This window comes from Pterocles gutturalis, unplaced genomic scaffold (assembly GCF_000699245.1).
Source record: "Pterocles gutturalis isolate BGI_N339 unplaced genomic scaffold, ASM69924v1 scaffold38132, whole genome shotgun sequence".
Taxonomy (NCBI): domain Eukaryota; kingdom Metazoa; phylum Chordata; class Aves; order Pterocliformes; family Pteroclidae; genus Pterocles; species Pterocles gutturalis.
Window position 1 is genome coordinate 1 of NW_010109067.1, and position 17149 is coordinate 17149.

Sequence of the window (17149 nt, forward strand, 5' to 3'; positions counted from 1 at the left end):
CCCAGCAGAACTGAGGGAAGTTCAGTTCAAAGGGTTTTGACAACTTCAGAAGCTGAAAGCCTGTTGTTCATTAGTTGAGTTCAGGTGAGCAATATGTGGCTGCTTACATTCATTGTTTCTGCCTTTTTAGTACAAGTACAAAGAAACTCACGAGAAGCAGAAAGGCCACTACATTGGGTGCCGAACTGCCAAGGAGGACCCGAAACTGTCGTGGGCTGCGCGTGCCATGTTGCTGCAGAACGACCGACTTTACAGGAAGGGGTACCATGATACAAAGGCCCAGGTCCACATCCCAGTGGACGCGATGTCCGTGATGGCAGCCAAGGAGTGCCAGACACTTGTGAGTGATGTGGACTATCGCCAGTACCTTCACCAGTGGACCTGTCTCCCTGACCAGAATGACGTGATCCATGCAAGGAAGGCCTACGATCTACAGAGTGATGTGCGTATGTGTAGACACGTGGTAGTTACTACTATTGCCTTTTTATATGTTATAGCCTTATTTGGATAGTTTGATGTTATACAGTCACAAAGGATTTAGTTTTAGACTGTTTTCTTCAGTTTTTCATGTTACTTCTCTTAACTGCTCTTTTTCACCCTTTAAAAAGTAGTGGTATTACCTCTAAAGTTTATAAAAGCTGCAGTTGGTATCTGGTGTGTTACATATGCTTTTGGAGTATTGTGATTTGCAGAGGATGGAGAATTTGTCTCTTTTAAGGGGCTTAAGAAATACCATCTGTTTGCTAGTGTGGAATCAGGTGGCTTTTATTACTCCTGTTTATCTGACTGGACTTGCAAATTTATTTAATTGCAAGAAAACTATGTAGGATGGCAGTTAAGATATTTTAGTGGCTGATTTCCTGACTTGTTGACTGATAAGCGGCAAAGCCAGCTCAGGAAATGAGCTGCTTATCAGCTGACAGCAGTCACTCTTCCTCTGTTCCAGTTGTGAGCTTTGGAGGTGAGATTCATGTTCCTTGCTGAAGGATTTGCTCAATTAAAACTTAAATAGTGTTGCCTGATACCACTTCAGGAGTTAACCTAGTTAGCTCTGGTCCCTGTTACCTCTGTAACCTTTTTTTTCCTCCTTTTTGTCACATTTCCTAGTACGGAGATTGTTTTTCTGTTTGGACTTTTAAATTGTTGAAGTGACCAGAGGAATGAGTATTTTGGAGGAGACAGGAAGACTCTTTTGAGATCTTAATACTCATCATCATTAACTACAATTCTGTTCAGTTGTTTCCCCTCTATTTAACTTCACAGTATTTAGAATGTATTGTTTAAGAAATAAACTACTTAAAACCTGGTTCCGAGATTGTACTTATGTCACTGAACATCTCTTTTATATAAAAAGGATTAATCTAGCTTTAGTGATTTGACATTTTCCAAAACGCATACTGCTTTGTATAATTTAAAATAACTAAGACAGTGATCTCAAACACAGCGTTTTCCTTTTCTGACCATGTCTGATACAGGCTGTCTATAAGGCAGACCTAGAGTGGCTCCGTGGAATTGGCTGGTTGCCTAATGACTCTCCAGAGGTTAAGAAAGTGAAGCGTGCCCAGGATCTCCTGAGTGATAAAGTGTATCGCACACCTATTGAAAACCTGAAATACACCAGTGTTGTTGATTCTCCAGACATTGTTCAAGCTAAAGTGAATGCCGAACAAATCAGCATTGTAAGTTACAATGTTCTTAAAGTTGTTCCGAGGCTATAAACAGAGAAATCTCACAGCTAAAACATAAAATTGATCAGTGGTATTTTAAGTCAAGTTTAGTGCTTTTCCAGACATTTCATTTTTTAGAGATGATAATTCAGGAGAAATTTATGGGATTTTATGTTACTGATAAATGAAATTCCATAATTACAATATTATAAAATGAACTATTTTAACAGTCAAAATACAAAGAAGCCTGGGACAAGGACAAGACTATGATCCATATTATGCCAGACACACCTGAAATCAACCTAGCGAAGACTAATGCTGCTAATTATAGCCAGGTATGCTTATTATCCTGTTTTCTACATTTCTATAAAATAGTACGTGTATCCTATGAATTTTAACATTCCAAGACGTTACTTACAAAGTTGAAGATTAAGTCACGTGAGTCTCACTGAAGTCTGTCCTCATACAGGACTTGCAACATTCCCTTCCCTCTACCGAATGAAGTATTTAGACATTTTAAGATAAATGCTTGCATACAGCTGTTTAAACATTACTAATATAATGCACCATTGAGATAATATTTTGTTGAAATGGATGGGAGCTCAAGTCATCTAAATATTTTCTAAACTTTTACAAACACCCTTCTATGCACTAGAGGTTGCAAAACTGGTGTTGCAGGTAGTGTACGTGGTTGAGAGGCAGTAAGATTTGCAGTAGTACCTAAGGCTAGGAGCATGAGTAATGCACAAAAAAAATCTTCCAGTATTCCAGCAAACAAATGGCAGTAAACTATGTGTTTCTTTAATGTCAAATGCCAGAGTATTTAGCTTATGTGTGACATTTTGTTGTCTTTTCAGAAACTTTATAAAGAAGCTTGGGATGAGCTGAAGATGAGTTATGATTTGAGAGCAGATGCAATCCCAATCAAGGCAGCCAAAGCTTCTAGAGAAATTGCTAGTGACGTAAGTGCTAAAAGAGGCATCTAGCTCTTCCCATGCCTTAAGAGCTATTTCATGATAACTGTTAGTAATGGTGGTCTTTGCTCTTTACCCAGTATAAATACAAACTGGAGCATGAGAAGCAGAAAGGACATTATGTTGGAGTTCCAAATGCAAAAGCAGATACGAAAATCGACTTTGCTCTTGGCATAGGCAAAGTTCAGAGTGAACTAGAATACAAGAAACACTTTGCCAAATGGAAGACACAGTGCCACCTACCAGTAGACATGCTCTCTATCCTGTCAGCTAAACATGGCCAGTCTTTGGTCAGTGATGTTGATTACCGTCATTACTTGCATCAGTGGATCTGTCTCCCAGATCAGAACGATGTCATGCATGCTAAGAAAGCCTACGATCTTCAGAGTGATGTAAGTTAACATGAAAACTTAGCTTAACTTATTACTGTATTGTCTCTTCTTAGTGTGCTTCAGCTCTAAGTAGTGGGAATCTTCTGCTGAATTCAGTGAGTTGGCTTTGCTGTTTGTTACGAAGGCAAAGAATATGCCACTGATATATTGCCAAGTTTGAAGTGTGATAAATTCAGATATAGTGCTCATGTTGGAATTACTGCTCTCCTTTTCACCAGTGGAAATAAGTGCCATTATTTATGAATCTTACTGTATTGTACAGGGAACTGTAGCTAACAGCACGGACCCTATTTTGTTTTCCCAGGTTGTTTACAAATCTGATTTAGAATGGCTTCGGGGTATTGGATGGTTGCCAAATGATTCAGTTGGAATCAACCATGTCAAGTATGCTGGAGATCTCTTGAGTGAGGTAACAAAATTTTTTTCAATATTAAATTTGTCTTAAGGGTATTTGTAATTTAGGATAGTTTTAATGGTTAAATACATAGTATTTTTTTAAATAAAAAATATATCTGGAGAATTTCCACAGGATTCATTGTGTGTGGAGAGGTTTTCTTTTCATGTAAACTTTCTTACCGTGTCAATGTCTTCAGAATTGCTGTTACAGCTATAAAACATTCCAGTATAATCTGACTGTTCATCTTTTCTCTTGTATAGAGGAAGTACCGTACAAAAGCGGAAACTCTTCCGTTTACTCCAGTGACAGACAGAGTTGATTATATCACAGCAAAGAAGAGTGGTGAAATTCGTAGTGATGTAAGTTTGCTAACATGTTTCCAGGTTGTTAACTTGTCTGTGTATTTACATGGTAGGATTTTATCTTTAAAAATATATTTATTTTATCTTTAACAAATGCAAAATAATTCATCATCAGTCTCTGGGAATTCTGTGAATGTATGACATAAAGATGAACATGGCTTCACTAGCTCATGTCCGTCACGTAGGAGGGAAGCTCCTCAAACAGAATCCCACCTTTCCTAAACATGTGAAAAGCCAGTGCTCGTTCTGCAACCAGTCCCTTCTTTGAGGCTTGGCTGATACAATTGGTCTATAGCTGGTATACAGGAGCTGGTCTGTGAACATGAAATGACATGACCCCCTCTCATTTCATGCATTTGTGTTTCTTTTTTACTCTTAAAAAGCTTAAAATCTGTTGCCCTGGTTCAAACCCTTCTTGCTTGGCTATTGACACATAGGTACCTCCCTATAGACCAGCAGGTAGCATAACTTTGACTGCTGAAGATGCTTCCCTGTCCATCCAGCTGCCTTGGAAGAACTTTTCAAAATTTTCTTTAGAGAAATTTTGTAATATGTTGTATAATTTCCTTTTAAAATAATATCCTTTTGGATGTCTATTTAATGTGTCATGTCTAGCAGCCTTGCAAATTCAAGGTTTTATACACTATATCAGGCATAAAATATGGGTCTTGGTGTTAAGTTTTCACAATTTTGTTATGGTGTTGCGAGGCAGTGATTTCTTTCTCTGTTCTAGATTAAATACCACAAAGCATGGAATGAGGTCAAGTCAAATTATACTACAACAGACACACCACAGCTAGATATGGCCCGAGAAGCAGCCAGAATTCTTAATCAGGTACGTGATCTCTCCTTGACAATTTCTATTCACATTAATAATTCTTTCAAATAATTTAGAAAACTTGCCTTATTAAGAACATCCTAAAGGAAGTTATCATTATGCTTTATCCTTCTACTTAAATATAGGTTACTCTATATATGGTAATAATTATCATTATAGTAGTGTTGAATTCCTCCTTACGTTTATTTTCCACAGAATTTATACAAGGAAAGTTGGGAGAAAGAAAAAGCCACTGGTTACCTGCTGCCTCCTGACACTGTGCAGATCTGTCATGCCAAACACTCAAATGATGTCCAAAGTGAGGTAATAATTTTTCTCCATAGGCATGCAAGTGCTTGAAAGCCTGGAAAAGTTAAAGGCCTTGCAAATTCAGCAAGAGACATAGAAAGCTTTCCGTTATGGTAACATCCAGTAGACTTTTCATGACCCATGAAGTCCACTGTCCTCTAAACAATTCAGATATCTTTGTTATTATGGGTTTTGCAGATACTAGTGCTGAAAGGTCAGATTCTCCTTTCCACCTTCACTTTCTCCAGAAACAGTCTTTTCAAAATCAGCTAAGGTGGTCTTCCATATTTTATAAATGTTAAATAATTGAAGTGATATTATGATTATAATGCATAGCTCTGATTTCACTTTTTGACATGTTATGGAGGCTTCCACCTTGTAAAACTGTAAGATGATATGGACATTATATTTTAATTTTTACATAATGGGTGTTAAAATTATTACATGACTCTTAGTGTGAATATACATTTTATCAAAACAGTGTGATGTAAATTATGATTTTATACCTATTTCTCCCTTCTTCCATCAGCTTAAATACAAAGCTGAGTACATCAAACAAAGAGGTCACTATGTTGGAGTTCCCAGTATGAGAGATGATCCGAAACTGGTGTGGTTTGAACACGCAGGCGAGATCCAAAATGACAGATTATACAAATCAAACTATCACAAAACAAAGTCCAAAATTCACATCCCTCCAGATGCAGTCTCAGTTGTAGCAGCAAAGGAATGTCAGAACTTGGTCAGCGATATTGAATACCGCCAATACCTGCATCAGTGGACATGCCATCCTGACCAGAATGACTGTATTCATGCAAGGAAGGCCTATGATCTGCAAAGTGATGTAAGTGATGTTACATACATACTATGCAATTTCCACTTAGTTTGGTCCATATTATGTAAGACTGAAAAATGTCATCCTGAATTAAAGAATTTTTTTCCTTTTTTATTATCTTTTATGATTTAGAATATTTATAAATCTGATTTGGAATGGCTTCGTGGCTGTGGCTGGATTCCTCTGGATTCAGTGGAACATAAGAAAGTTAAGAATGCACAAGAACTGATAAATAAGGTAAGAGAAAATATTTTAGCAGCTATGCGATTAGCTTTTCTTTCTCATGCCTGGTGTTAATGAAAATATTTCATCTCTTTGCAGAGAGCATATACAAAAGAAGCCCTTGATAACTTCTCCAATTATACCAGTGTGGTTGACACTCCCGACATTGTTTTGGCAAAGGTTAACTCTGTCAACCAGAGTGATGTATGTACCTTTTTTCAAATAGATACTGTTATGTTACTAGAATTAGTAGATGACTTAATTGTTGTTGCTGAACTATACTGTGTTTAGCCTTGTGTGTGCATATGCACGCTTCATTAATAATAGGCTTTTACGGGGGTGAATATGTTTAATAAGAAGTGATATAAGTGAACAACACAATATTCCTATCCAAAATAATTTTGCATTTTTCTGTAGAAGAATATAGCATGTCCCTTATTTAGAATTTACGTATATGTTGCTTATAATGGTTTAAAATTGAGTTCTGTTCTTGGTGAACAGCAGTTAGTTGTGTGGTGCTAGTACAGTTCCTGGTGTTGCTACTAACCTGTATTTGCTGACCAGTATATTTAATTTCACTAGAATACTGTGTGGATTTAGTGGTGTGACATACTGGTGACATTTGCCTGTGTACTGGAGTGGTTGGAATGTGCTACACAGCATTACTGAAGATATGCTAACATAACAGAAAATTAATGTCTACTTCTAATAGGTGGACTAGTTGCGATAATTTATTTCTCCTGTGGAATTACCATTGTGTTTGTTTCCTTTTGTAGCTAAAATACAAAGAAACATTTAACCTTGAGAAAGGCCAGTATATTGGGTCTGATGATACTCCTGCGCTGAACCATGCCAGAGACATGTCCTTACTATACAGCGATGTAAGATTCAATAAGTATCTAACTAAGCTTTAATTTGTTTTGAATGTGGAGTGGACTTCAGAAAACTTCTATTTCTGTTTCTGTCATTGGTCTACTGGGTGGCACTTGGAAAGTTATTTAATCTCTTCAGTTTTTTTCAGTTTGAATCATTGGGATAAGGATAATTTCTTTCCTTGTTGAGCTGATCTTAAAGCACTGCTCTGTGTGTTTGGAAATAGTACTAGCAGCAGCAGCAGTAGTAGAGTTTGTGTGACAAAACCAATTTATAATTCCATCCCATAGTATCTCCCTGCACTACTGATAAAATTTACATTTATTTTTTTAGAAGTGAGGATAATTTGAAATTATTTTCATTATTAAGTGGTTATTTTTTAGTAGTCTCACTAATTTTAATGGGAAATCTCTATTTTTTGAAAATGTGACTACTTGTTCATACGAGTAGATGCTTCATAATTTAATCTGCAGGTAAATATATTTAATATTTAACAAAACATGATGTGTTGCAAAAGTGCCACTGATACAGTTAATGCTCTTAAACAATAGTATTACTTGTAGATTTTTCACTATTTTCAATATGTATCTATAAAATTATCAATGTCAATTCTATAATGCTCTTCTAAACAAGAGTTCGTATCTACATTTGAGATATTTTTGTTACTCTTCTGGATGAAAAATGTTGAACTCCATATATAGTAAAGAAAGCACAGATCAGCTCAAATTTGTGCCCAGGTACCTTCCTGAATTGAAACACTTATTCTGTTTGTCTTACACTGAATAAGTGTTCAAAATTAACATTCTTCATTTACTTTATTGGGACAATTCATGGAATAAGGAACTACTAAAAGTAGGCACATTCCATGTGTGTATGAGGGGCAGAGTCAGGTTTCTTGGAAAGTATAATGGATTTTTTAACAAAACCTCTGTGCATTTTGTTTGTCTAGAAACTTTATAAAAATGCTTGGGAAATCAGCAAGCCCATTGGGTATACTTTGGATGAGAAATATATTCCAGTTGTTGGAGCGAAGCATGCAAACTACATAAACAGTGAGGTCAGTATGAATTTTCCGTTCTTTCTCTTTTTTTTGCCCTGTATGTTGTTAGAATGAACTTAAAAATTTCCACGTGAATATTTTTCAGCTTAAATACAAGCAAATATATGAGAAGCTGAAAGGCCATTACCTAGCTGGGAAGGATATCAGTGATTTCCCCAGTGTCGTTCATTCGCTAGAATTCCAGAAAATGAGGAGTGCGGTAAGGAGAGAATTACTCTTGCTGTAGTATTTTCCATTTTCTTTATTTTAGTGTGACATATTTAAACACAAATAATGAAAGCATGCTTCAGATTATGCTATAACCTGTAGGCTATTATTGTAAAAATTATCCAGAAAAACTCTATTCTCTCTTCTTTCCTTTTCCCCAATCTTTCCTTTTTAGTTGGCATACAGAAAGAATTATGAAGACACCAAAGCAAAAGTCCATATTCCAAGTGACATGATGAATCACGTGCTAGCCAAGAAGTGCCAGTATATCCTCAGTGATCTTGAATACAAAACTTATTTCCATCAGTGGAGTTGCTCCCCTGAAGAAAATGATGTTATTCAGGCCAGAAGAGCCCAGGAAATTTTGAGTGATGTATGTGTTTCATTCATTTGTTTGACATTTTAGTAGCCTTTCATGTAATTTTTTCTAAGGTATATGTAATATAAAATATTTTCAAGTATCTTCCATAGTATTTAAATATGAAATTAATAACCATGCTCTTAGATTGCATAGTAGCATGGTACTGAAAATTACATTTTTAGTTTTCTTTGGGACATTTTAACAGTCTGGTTATTTATTATTCATTTGTAAATTGGAAAAATTTTAAGTTAACATTAATGAAACCTTCCCAATGGTCATGGCTATCAGCGCTTAATCTGTCTTTGGATGAGACTCTATAGAAAGCTTACCATCAGGCACACGCAGAGGAGAGATGTGGATGTACCAGTATCTCAGCTTGGGCCAACCAACCTTCCCAATCAAATTTGATTATGTGGTAATTGTCTGGCCTCTTACTATGCTCTGTTATTTGGTTTAGCTTCCCTTGCAAATTCTGTGGGTAAAAATCATTCAGTCAAGCCATGAGATGGGCTAGTCTGCTTTGTGCTCACGTTTAAACTTCCAAATAGATTCACATTTCAGAATGAGCCTGGTTCAGATTCAGTGGTAACCTTCTGCACAGGTGGAAGATATTGAATATGGAGAAGACACAAATGCTACTTTGTTGAAGCAGAAGGCAGATTTCTTCCTAACTTAATAGTCTGTTTTCTTCCCTATAGGTGGTGTATAAAGATGACTTAAATTGGCTGAAGGGACTTGGATGTTATGTCTGGGATACTCCACAAATCCTGCATGCTAAAAAATCGTATGACCTCCAGAGCCAAGTAAGCATGTTTTCCTCAAATTAGTAAATATTTATAAGATTTTTTTTTTCTTACATTTATGATTCACTGGGACTAACACCTGTCCTAGTCTGGAGCAGAATGAGGTAATTCCTAGTACATCAGAAATATTTTGTTTAAACAACTATAATACACAGTTTCGTCTGTCAACACATGATCACTTTTCTTATTGAAGGAGCAGAAAACGTAGGAGAATGGAAGGACAGCAATGCTGTGTTTTTAATAGTGAGAAGATAGCACTTTGTCTTTCTGTATGCCACCCTGTGTACAAGATACCTCAGTGAGACGTTTATGTTGGGAAATAATGTCTCTTGCCTTGCTGATTGTACTCTTAGCCTGCTAGATGCTATACAGTGATGATTTTAATTTTTCCTTAGTTCCTTCTGGCTATATATCAAGTATTTATTTTCTGCTGCCTGTCAAGACCAGCTTTTGAAATTGGTCAGAACTGGGACATAATCCTGGGCTTAAATCGTCAAGAACTGATTTTAAAGGAAGCTGGCAGGGAATTTCCTGGTCATTTGCAGCATTAATGTTTTGTTTTGTTTCCTTTCCTTAGATAAAATACACAGCTGCAGGAAAACAGAATTTTCCCAACTTTGGCGTTGTTACTGACACACCTCTCTACGTGACTGCAGTGCAGAGTGCTGTAAACGCTAGTGATGTGAGTCTCCCTGCTTCTTCTACTCAGGCTTTTCCCCTGCTCCTTCTGAGAGCTGAACAAATTACCTAAACCTGCCTTTCATTTTACAGGTGAAATACAAGGAAGAATACCACAAAACTAAGGACAAGTATACAACTGTGACTGAAACAGCAGATTCTGAAAGAGTTCAAAATTTGAAACATCTCTTTAGCCATGTAAGTGTTTCTACACTTTTTTTTCTCTTAAGGTGCTACTAGATGGGACTTGTGTTTCATATCATTTGTTCACTCTGTTTAATGTCCAAACATGGAGCTTATCAAGTCCAGTGACAGCCCTCTGCATTGCTTGAGTATGGGGAAGATGCTGTATTTCTAGGCAGAGGGCGTATTTTCTAACTATAGTTCCAGTCTTGTCAAAATACATGCATTAATAAATGGATTCCCTGAAGAAAATTGCACCTGAACAAATTTAAGACCTTGTATGAGAATGAACGTGAATAGTTAGAAAGCATTTTTGTCACCCTTCATGTGCACTGTCAAGATTAAACTAGTGTACAGCCTCTTGATACTAAGTAATAGTTGCAACATATAAATAAAAATTGAAGGAATTTTAATTTCTGTTGGTCATTGGTTCTTACCCAGGAGAAGAATTTGTCCACAGAAAATTCTCAGAAATGTCTTCAGAAAATTTTCACAGAGACTTTCTCTTTCCCCATAGAATCTCTACAAGGAAGCCTGGGAAAAAGTGAAAGCAACCAGCTATATATTGCCCTCGGATGCTGTATCCCTAGCACGTGCGAAAGAACTGAAACATAATGCTAGTAGTGTAAGTTGATAAAATACTTTCATTTTTTAATCAGATCACCAGTTCTAGCAATGAAATCCTTCATGCTTTGCATACATTATAGTTATGAATTTTTTTAAATTATCTGCTATATTTAATTTAGATGTAATATGTATCTGTGGATAATGTTTTCTGTGATAATCATTTGGATAACAGTTAGATAGTCCTTTGCTGCTTCTTTTTGTGGAAAAAAAAGTCACATTTTACAGTCATAGGCACTGTTTCTTGAAAATGTCTGGTTAGGTTTTTTCTAGAGTCTAAACTGCACAGGCAACCAGGTCAGAAAAACACTAAATGCCTTTGAATGATGCTTTAGCGGGTACAGAAAAACATAATCTTATGCTTTACTGAACTGAGGCTTATGAGAGATCACTCTCTTCATGGATATCTTTAAATGAAAGAGCTGGAACAAGAAATGAATAGCTTATTCTACATCTATTTGTTTTTAAAGTCTTCTAGTCAGCTGTGGTTATCTTTACAACATGATAGTTATGATGTGCTTTCTTTGCCATTTAAAATAAAATAGAAAACCAAGATCCTGCTTTAAGGGCTTTCTTTGCTTGTTGAACTCAACTAAATATTTTGCTTACTGATGAATTTGTTCCAAAAATACAGTTGACGCATTGGAGTTTGTTGCCTTTCTTTGCATCTGCATAGGTAAAATACCGAGAAGAGTATGACAAGTTTAAAGCACTGTACACGATACCCAGAGGTGTTGAGGATGATCCCAATACAGCGAGATGTCTTAGAGTTGGAAAGCTTAATATTGATGTAAGTGTTGTTTTCTGGTGTGTGTTTTCCTGGTAAAACCATACTTACCTCAGAAGAGGCAGCTCAAAGAGTCCACATGCCTCCATTCAGATAGCACCTTTCCACATGTGTTTGCCAGTGTTCAGTATTTGCTAAATTCTATAATACACCTACAAAGGTCTTTTCAAGCTTGTGACTCAACTGTTAATTGCCTGTATGGCTAAACCTTTAGCGTAATATGTCTGTGTGTAAAACGGAGTACTATACAGTCTACCTCCTTTAAACAGTGAAAATTTGACCAATCATATTTTATCACCTTTGTTAAGGTTCTGCAAATTGTTTTTAGAGCAGGCAAGATGCAAATTTTAATCATAGCCAACGTGATTGCTCTCCCACTGACATTCCATGATAATATCAATAATTTTGCTTCAAATTTATAAACAGTTAATGCTTCAGACTGTTATCAGCATTGTTAATGTACTGCTTTAAATCTGCAGCATCTCTACAAGGAAGTCTACGAAAAGAATAAAGCCAAGGTCCACATTATTCCAGACATGGTAGAGATAATGACTGCTAAGGATTCACAGAAGAAAGTCAGTGAAATTGATTACCGCACACGTCTCCATGAATGGATCTGTCTGCCAGATCTTCAAGTCAATACCCATGTTCGAAAAGTAACTGATCAAGTCAGTGATGTAAGTTCACAAATCATGTGTTCATGGCTCACTTTTTTAAAAGATTCTTGCATTTATGCTCTGTTAGAGGAAATGATTTAGCAAGAACTTAGCTGGAGCACTCTGAAGTTGCCACTTGAATCTGTTGTATTATGCACTGCATCTGTATCATGGTTTTGTAACATTTGGCAATAAGTGCATAGTTGAGATGTGGCTTAGCAGGCGTCATTTCAATGTTATCAGTGTAGGCATTGGGTCATAACATCACAGTTCTACCAGTTCAGCCATCCCTGTCTATAAATTGTCCTTTATTATTTAGTTGCATAATGTGTGGAAACTTTGGAAGTTTGAGAAATTCCTGGTGGTCTGAAGCTTCTACACACTTGCCATGCATAGGTCAGCCCAGAAGGCCAGCAATCTATCAGTAAATCGTTGCTCAGTAGGATACGCAAGTAATTTTTTAATAAATCATTGAGTTTTTTTATTTATTGGCCAAACTGAAGCCATGAAGAAAAATTATTTAAATTCCAAAAGAAATTAGTTTGATTTTCTCAAACCAAAGAAAAAGTCAAAATACTGGAAACCTTACTTGCCATCATTTGACAGCTGTGTTTCAGACTGATGTAGCAGAATTCTTACAGATTGCTTCTTTGCTTTGCTCCCTTAGGTGTTATACAAGGATGATCTCAACTGGCTAAAAGGCATTGGCTGCTTTGTTTGGGACACTCCGGAAATTCTGCACGCCAAGCATGCCTATGACCTTCGCAGTGATGTGAGTGGATACACTGGGTTTACTTCTTTGTTTTTTTCACTCCATTGTATTAAAAGGATGGAATAGCTTTATTCTACTCCAGATATAATCTGAAAAATGTTAGATATCCTTCTCTACTGAAGTATTAATTAAATAACCATATATCGTTATTTAAACTTTGCTGCTCTAGAAGTAGATATTATCAGGTTACATCCCATTCAGGAAAGTGTTAAGCATAGATTTAAATACTTGTCTTCTCAGAAAAGCACTTAAAGCAGTAATTCTTCATTCAGAATCCTTGAAGTAAAGCAGAAATGATGCGGAATTCATATTAAAAAGAGTATTTTGATGTTGATTTTATGATTTCTTTTTCTCCTCTCAAGATCTTATCACACATCTGTAGTTTGGGATTAAGCCATTAAAATGGGAGAATAACCATTCCGGTTTTTGAGAATGTATGTCCCTTGATAAGTTCTGTGTCAGAAGTATGTTGGATATTTATCATATAGTACATATGCCTACTCTGTGTATGAGTATTGACATTTCCCAATATTCCTTCATAAAACTTACCAGCTGTTCTTATCTAGTATGGAGCCATGTCCATTTATACACTTGCTGTTTAAATGCTGGCTCACTAATAGAATAGTTCAGTAATAAAATACATAGTAAATATTTACTATATTTACTATTTATTACTATATTTACTATTTATTACTATACAATAATATAATAAATTCAATTAGCAATGACTAGCCTTACTAATTAGAGCTCTTGAATTTCTCTCTGCAGATTAAGTACAAATCTAAGGCAGAAAAAATGAAGGATAAATACAGTGTGGTCGTGGACACTCCTCTTTATGTCCAGAATGTCCTCAGTGGTTTGAATGCAAGTGAAGTAAGTGTTTGTATCACCTTTCACCCCCAATATTGCGTATGCCATTAACTTACAAGTTTTAGAAATGTGACTTTTAATACTTTTTCAATAATTTCATTTTAATCATTTAGACATTGCTGGTTATCTACAACTCATTGCCTATGCCTTTATTAAGATATGAGAAAACAATCACTAAAATCATTGATTGCCCGAATCAAAGAAATTTTCATCCAGTTTTTTTAGGAGAAATTCCTGTGTGTATGCAAACAATACATACTGTGAGAGAACATCACAATTCTTACTCTCCTCTAATTACTTTTCTTTTTCTCAGGTTGTCTATCGTGGTGACTATACGCACAACATTAAAGGCAAAGCGATTCCTACTGATAAGACAGTCGATTTGGAGCGGGCGTATCATGCAAACAAAATACAGAGTGAAGTAAGTATAAAACTTTTGGGGCCACAGAGTTTCTGATATCCAAAAAGTAAATTATTTAAAAGTTAGTATCTGTCTTTAGCTTTTCAGAGAAAGAAGCTAGATTTCACTTCTCTAAAATGAAAGTGGGAAGATGTCCTAATTTAACCTACAAGTATGCATTATAATGCAGACATGGGGGAAATCTGTCAATTGCGATTAAAAGTTATCCTATGTGGCTAATGAGTACTCTCAAATACTACACACAGTTGTCACACACTCTCTCCTCTCTTCTCTTGCAGAATTTGTATCGCTGGGCTGGTGTGAAAGCTCTGCCTACTGGATACAGCCTTCCCAAAGACACCCCCAGCTTTCAGCATGCTAAACACGTCCAGTACATTGGCAGTGATGTAAGTAATGTACTGAGTCATGTTAAAACATGACTTGCAGGGGAATATTTGGTGCCCATTCAGTATGAGCACACAACTGTTTGAGACAGTTATTTCTCAGATACAAGATGGCTTGTCAGAGAGCAGCAGGGGTGGGGTAGTTCCATGGGGATGTTTGAGCCAGGGGCTGAGGGTGACCATGACATAGGCAGTGACCATGACATAGGCAGTGACCTCCTCATCCAGGGTGAAGTCCCACTGTACCTGAATAGAGTGGGCAGAGCAGGGTGCTGATAACAGGTTGCATCAGCAGTCATAGACCAGGTGAGGAACCAGGGCCAAGGTCCACCCTGGGGGATCCAGTCAGGAGCTGCAGGAAACAGCAGAGACTGGAGACAAGCTACCTACAGCATGGGTCCAGGGTAAATCCAGGAGACAGGGCTAGAGACAGGTTACCAGTAATGTAGGACCGGTGTCCAACCAGGAAAGGAGCGTGGAGACAGGGCTGGAGACAGATGCACTTACAGCGTAGCTCAGGCACAGCCTGACATCCCAGATGTGGCTAGTCAGAGCAATTAAATCTTAGTAGTGCACTCAAGCCCCAGCGTTGATAATGTTTGTCTTACCAGAATTAAAATGTTACCAAACCCCATAACTATCTGAAGCAATTACTATCAAAATCTAGGTTTCCTCAGGCAGATGCAAATACCTTATTAGATGCAAGAGAAATTTAAGATGTTATTAATATTGGGCCAAATAGTACAGGTAAAAATAATGACAATGTGTAGTGTATTCAACTCTGATATAGCTACCTCTCATCTCACTTGTTTGTCTCTAAAAATCTGGCTCTTTATACTGCATAAATTTATTTTCTGTATGTTTTTGTTCCTCTTTCCACTTTACAGCTGAAATATAAAGAAGCCTACGAACACATGAAAGCTAAAGGCTATACTCTGGGACCTAAAGATGTTGGGTTTGAAAATGTGAGGAAAGTGAATCAAGTCATTAATGAGGTACAGAAAATAAATGTATTTGCTTTCAATTGTATTTGTAATGCCCAAAATATGATTGGTGAGAGTGGGAAGGTTGTAGCATCTCTTTTTTGAGGCATTTAAGAGCAGTTTAGACAAATATCCATCAAGAATGGCAAGGGATCATTGATCCAGGCTGGGAATTGGGCTGTGTGGCTTTTTAAGGTTCTTGATACCGCTAACTTTCTGTAGTCCTATAAAACTGTTACCATAATATAAAATCAATTGCAGCCTAATTTTATTAATTGATCTGCTGCTACTTGATTAAAATTGCATAGAAATTATTGGATCTGTATGACGGGGTCTCGATAGTTTTAGGTTTTATGTATATGTACTCACTTCTTTGATCATTGGCTTTAATAGGATGAAAATTAAACATACATATCCACATGTTTGTAGGATTAGAGTCTCAGATTCTCCATGTATTACATATGCTGCTATCAAAAGCAGTTGTGGAAAATCTTTGCCTGGTTAGAAAACAGTACGTTTGCTCCCTTTTCTGCAATACCTAGCAAAAAACCTGCCCTTAGAAGAGAAGTACTTGCACTCTGCCAAGCCACTTGCCATTTTAAGTTTTTAACATGTAGAATGCTGTCTTCTTTGATACAGAGGTTGTATCGGGCAACGTATCACAAGAATAAGGACAAGATTCACACCACTCCAGACACACCAGAAATCCGTCAAGTCAGAGCAACACAGGAAGCTGTCAGTGATGTACGTGTCTTTCTAACATAAAAAATGAGAAGAGATTTAGAGTATTCAGCATGACCAAACATGTGAAATGCTATTTTTTTCTTTGTCTTTCAGCTGATCTACAAGTCAGATTTCTTTAGACTGCAGGGACACTTGATTTCCTTGCCATTCACTCCTCAGGTGTTGCACTGCCGCTATGCTGGGGACCTTGCAAGTGATGTAAGCAACTTCTGTTAAGATACCTGGTATTTGAATACAATACAATTTTATACTGAAAGTAGAATTTGGCTTCTATCATTTGCATTCTGTTCTGTAATAGAGAAATGCTTTGACACTGTGTTTGGGGACTGATTAATGAAATTATCCCAAAAGTTAACTTTTTCTAATTGCACCATAGATTAAATACAAAGAGGATCTGACGTGGTTGAAGGGTTTGGGCTGCTTCCTGTATGATACTCCTGACATGGTCCGTGCTCGTCACCTGCGTAAGCTTTGGGTAAGATTTTTCTTCTGAGAACCATGTATGACAACAACTGATTATTTACATGCAGGCTATGTACTTCTATGAAGTTAAGTACATTGAAATGAGTAAAGACTTAAGACCAAAGTTCTTGCCATGCAGCTGCTTAGTTGTTTCAAAGTACTGTTAGGTTACACTGTAAAATTTTTTCTTACCAAGAATAATAAAAGCTTCATAAGTAATACTGCTTTTCTTTTTCCAGTCTAATTATATATACACTGATACTGCAAAGAAAATGTGGCCTAAATACCATGTGGTATTGGATAATCCCGG

General features: G+C 36.7%; 1 protein-coding gene across 1 annotated transcript in view; it reads left to right on the plus strand.

Annotated features, from left to right (window-relative positions):
• Positions 1-130: 130 nt before the first annotated feature.
• LOC104461323 (nebulin-like) overlaps positions 131-17149 on the plus strand; it is a gene marked incomplete at both ends in the record, with an annotated part of 47774 nt that continues 30755 nt past the window's right edge. Inside the window, 31 exon segments of the mRNA XM_010072865.1 lie at positions 131-442; positions 1476-1679; positions 1898-2002; positions 2525-2629; positions 2722-3033; positions 3338-3442; positions 3691-3789; positions 4526-4627; positions 4826-4933; positions 5448-5759; positions 5883-5987; positions 6072-6176; positions 6749-6853; positions 7795-7902; positions 7991-8104; positions 8288-8485; positions 9172-9276; positions 9854-9958; positions 10048-10152; positions 10655-10762; positions 11438-11551; positions 12028-12225; positions 12872-12976; positions 13745-13849; positions 14160-14267; positions 14546-14653; positions 15538-15645; positions 16273-16377; positions 16471-16575; positions 16754-16852; positions 17079-17149. Of these exon segments, the coding sequence (XP_010071167.1) occupies positions 131-442; positions 1476-1679; positions 1898-2002; positions 2525-2629; positions 2722-3033; positions 3338-3442; positions 3691-3789; positions 4526-4627; positions 4826-4933; positions 5448-5759; positions 5883-5987; positions 6072-6176; positions 6749-6853; positions 7795-7902; positions 7991-8104; positions 8288-8485; positions 9172-9276; positions 9854-9958; positions 10048-10152; positions 10655-10762; positions 11438-11551; positions 12028-12225; positions 12872-12976; positions 13745-13849; positions 14160-14267; positions 14546-14653; positions 15538-15645; positions 16273-16377; positions 16471-16575; positions 16754-16852; positions 17079-17149 (4148 nt within the window).